A 4,191-nucleotide genomic window follows, 5' to 3' on the forward strand; every position below is an offset into this window, starting at 1 on the left:
TAATACTTCGGTACTTTTTCGAATAATTTTGATAATTTATATAGAATATACTCGTAAGTATATCTACATGAACATATTTGCATCATTTAAAAAAAATTTTTTTGTTTAAAATTGTAATTATAATTTTGTAAAATAAAATTTAATTTAAATTAAATTTCTGTGTGCAAATAATGATTTTAAAATTTTTGTTACCTTATTAAAATTTATTTCTATTTTTTTTTTCCAATAAATTCTTTACACTTAAAAAAGCAATTATTTTTGTTACCATACATAATTTTTATATTATTAACTTTATAATGAAATTTAATATTAATAAGTAAACAAATATTTTATTTGATTAAAAAAAATAAAAACAATATATCTATTATGTAATATTGTAAAATAAAATTTAATACATTTATAATGATAGATTTAAAATTTTCAAAAAAGAAAAAAATTATGTATAAGTTTATTATATTTAATATTTAGAAAAATTAGAAAAAAAAACTTGAACTTAAAAAAGAATTTGACATTTTGTAATTAAAATAAAAAACATGGAGGAAAAACAAAGAATTTGTAATTCTCAAAATATCTTATCAGAATAAAAAACTTTCAATGACAACTGAATATAATCATAAAAATAAAATCGAATTTGAAAAATAGTCTTTTAAAAAAAATTCTTAATAATAGTGTATGTGCATAATATAAAAACAAAAATCAATTTTAAATTTTTTAAATTTTACTAATCGCTTGAATTTAATTAGGATTAAATTGACTTGAAACTTTATTCTTTCCTTTTATTTTTTTAATGTTTTCCAATAATATTATTATTAATGAATTGCCATTGAATTTTATTTTATTTTTCGATATAATCATAATTTTCTTCCGTTTGTTTGCTTTTTTGTTTAATTAAAAAAAAAAAAAAAATTGAAAATAATTATTCCTTGTATGTGGAAGTGTCCATTGGACTAGCTGGTTGTTGTGCATTAAACAATTGCTGTTGATGCTGTTGATGTTGCTGATGGTGTTGATGTTGATTGGTAGGAGTAAAAGCAATAGATGATGACGAATTACTTGAACTCATCATTAAGCTACTGGAACTACTTAATGTGGACGATGAATTATTCAAACTTGAATTCATAATTGTTGCATTATTACCACCAACTAAACGTTCACCACTTAAATTACTTCCTAAATTAATGGATGATAAGCTATGTTGAGAGCTATGTTGTGGTGGCAATGTTACTCCAGAGGAACTTAATAACTGATTTGATGTTAAAACATTTGGTGCTGAGGTATTTAGACCTAATGCAGATGATGGTATGGCCGGTTTAATAAATCTTTCACTTGTACGGCGTCCCTTTATATTTCATAAAAAAAAAAAAATTATTCATAAATAAAAACATATATATATAATTGCAATTATATTTACAACTAATTGACCACAGTGGTGACAGCGATTCTGCTGGCCAACAAGTACACTAGCATTTCCAGGACTCAATGGACGACTACTAGATGGACTATGTGGTACAGGACTGCTTATAGTACGTTGCCGATGTGTACCTAAAGCACCAGCAGTTGCTCCAGTTCCACCAGCACCTCCGCCTAATAAATTTTCATTATAAAAACGTTCTTCTTCCATTTCTAATGACGACTCTGACTCCGATAAGTGACGACATAAAGCTTCACGACGTTCAACTTCTAGAGCTAATTTTCGTTGAAGACGTAAATTTTCTTCTCGAATGCATTTTTCTTCTTCGGCGAATTTTTGCATTTTTTCATTTGTCTCTTTTTGGGCAGCTGCCAAATTGGCACGTAAACGTATTACTTCACTGCGTAATGTTTGAATGTGAGCGCTTAAATTACTGGCAGTATCACCGTTAGCATTATTAATATCTTTTGGAGTTGTGGGATCTGAAACTGGTTGATCTAATTTTATTTGTAATGAACGTTTTTCGGTTTCTAATTTGTCCATTCGCTTCCATAGTTTATTAACTAAAGCTTCTTGTTCTTGTTCTAGTGTGTTCTCTAATTCGACCATTTCACGACGTAATTGTTCCAAATTTGTTTGTTTAGCTAAGGTTTCAGCTTCGAGTTTTTCGATTTTACGCATAAGTTTGTTAACTAAACATTCTTGTTCCTGTTCAAGTGTTTGTTCAAGTTTACATTTTTCTTGACGCAACTAAAATTAATCAAATTGGTCAATGTTAAGAAAAAAAAACATATACTAAGGAAAAACTTGTTTTACCTGATCTAATTTACGCGATAAATCATTTGTCAAACATTCTTCTTCTCGTTCATAATGATGAGCTAGAGTTTCTTTTTCTTTTTTTAAAGCCTGTATTTTTTTTAATAGGGTGTTGGAAATGTATTCTTCTTCTTGTTCAGCTTTTGCTTGCTAATAAATAGAAAAGTTAATCATATATTTAAAATAATTTTCTTAATATTTACAATAAAAACGGAAGCTTGTTTTAGTGACTTATTTTCTTCCTGTAGAACTTTAACTCTAATTTTATACGTTTCCAATTCGACTTTCAGAACCCTATTGGATTTCAAAAATGTTAAATATTCATAAATTATATTTGTAATACAGTGAAACTTTTCCAAACCTATTTTGCTGCGTTAAACTTTCTATCCGTTTTTGCAACTGCTCTCTTGAAACTGGACTTGGAGGTAACATTGAACTTGACCCCCCTCCGTCTAATGAACTTTCTGATTCGCATGGACTCTCCATATTGATTCCTAAGCAAATTTAACTTATCAGCTAAATATATCAATTTTTAAAAACTGTTGCTTTTCAATTTTTCCGAAAAACCTAAATGTAAAATAAATGTACATATTTTTTTTAATTCGTTTGACATTTTCAAAAAAAGTCAGAAATTAAAATTCAAAAAAATTTATACAAAATTTAAATTTCACTGCAAAAATGAAGTGAAAATTGTCAAAAATGGTGCTGCAGAAGGTGGTCAACTTCGCATTAGTTTTATCGAAATTCGTACCAAATAATTACACTTTTAGAATTCAAATAATTTTAATTAGATTTATATAACTAAAAATTTTCATTGTTTTACCTTTATTTTCGAATGCTTGATGTAATTTCGTTGAAATTTTTATTAAAAAAGACTTTCACAAAATCTTTCCGAACCGCGATGACACTGACATTTTTGGAAGGGTTGAATAATGAGTTGCCATTGTATCAAAAAATGTTGACATTTCGTTAAAATAACGCATTTTAACAAAATATAATAAATGATACCGGTTAACCGATTTTTACTTAGGTTTACACTTGATAGTCTCTTCTCATAGAATTGCAATTTGATTCGATTGGTCCAATGAAATTTTTGTGTAAAGTGAGCGTTTTTGTGATCAACATAAATGAAACATGACAAAACCGAAGGCTGCGGCTGTGAACCCACCTTAAAGTTTAAAAATAAAACACATAATTTTTTTGCATGTCTTACATATCTTCCCATAAATTTTAGTAAATTCGTCGAAAAAAAAAATTTCAAATGTATATTATATTATAGTTGTAAGGTGAAAACCGATCACTACATAAAGCATAAATGTAAAAATATTGTAAATTGCTAGATGGAACAATAAATGTTAAAATGTTAAAAAAAAAAATTTTTTTTTGCATCGTTTACACATCAAACATTGTTTACCGGTTTTCTCTTGTTCTGAATTAAAAGAAGGCTTTTGGAATATTCCAATACGAGTATAAAAAAAAAACAGAACATAATGTTTGGAATATTATTAATCAATATGAAAAAATATTTTGACTTTCTAGAATATTTTATATTTTTTATTAAACCGAGCAAGAACAAATGAAAGATAAATATTGAGTTTTTGTATATAAAAACTCTATTTACACGACGCCTTTCGCATTAATGGTTGCTAAAAGTGTGGAAAATTTCTGACAATGAAGAATTATGACACGGATTTTTATTACACATTATTTGGGAAGAATAGTATATTATTGTAGTTATGGTATATAAAATAATAATAAAACTGACATTTCAGAAAAACTTTCACGCTAACATTAAATTTGCTCCAACTTTAATTTTTTCTTTGGTTTGAATAACTTTCACACGACAAAATAAAGTTATAAAATTTACGAAGAGTTTAAAGGTAATAAATTTTAGATTGAAATTTTTTTCTTCGACCTCAAAAATGGTTGGTCAGCTAATCTAACAAAATACTAATATTTATTTA

At 26.7% G+C, this 4,191-nt stretch overlaps 1 protein-coding gene across 1 annotated transcript; it reads right to left on the reverse strand.

Annotated features, from left to right (window-relative positions):
- Positions 1-261: 261 nt before the first annotated feature.
- On the reverse strand, positions 262-3,157 carry LOC129606843 (coiled-coil domain-containing protein 6). The gene is made up of 6 exons (XM_055517427.1): positions 3,051-3,157; positions 2,589-2,794; positions 2,431-2,521; positions 2,228-2,377; positions 1,412-2,161; positions 262-1,339 (listed from the first exon to the last, which is right to left on the reverse strand). Exons 2-6 carry the CDS (start codon positions 2,711-2,713, stop codon positions 917-919), a joined length of 1,539 nt encoding a protein of 512 aa, XP_055373402.1. The 5' UTR covers positions 2,714-2,794; positions 3,051-3,157; the 3' UTR covers positions 262-916.
- Between the last annotated feature and the right edge of the window lie 1,034 nt (positions 3,158-4,191).

This window comes from Condylostylus longicornis, unplaced genomic scaffold, assembly GCF_029603195.1.
Source record: "Condylostylus longicornis isolate FDR11 unplaced genomic scaffold, ASM2960319v2 ptg000022l, whole genome shotgun sequence".
Taxonomy (NCBI): domain Eukaryota; kingdom Metazoa; phylum Arthropoda; class Insecta; order Diptera; family Dolichopodidae; genus Condylostylus; species Condylostylus longicornis.

What these genes read in the sequence shown, in the direction of transcription:
- LOC129606843 (XM_055517427.1), bottom strand. Translation starts at nt 2,713, where the DNA reads ATGGAGAGTCCATGCGAATCAGAAAGTTCATTAGACGGAGGGGGGTCA. An exon ending in AGTTTAACGCAGCAAAATAG is followed by an intron (nt 2,522 to 2,588) that starts GTTTGGAAAAGT and finishes GAAATCCAATAG; the next exon opens with GGTTCTGAAAGTCGAATTGG. An exon ending in AACAAGCTTCCGTTTTTATT is followed by an intron (nt 2,378 to 2,430) that starts GTAAATATTAAG and finishes TCTATTTATTAG; the next exon opens with CAAGCAAAAGCTGAACAAGA.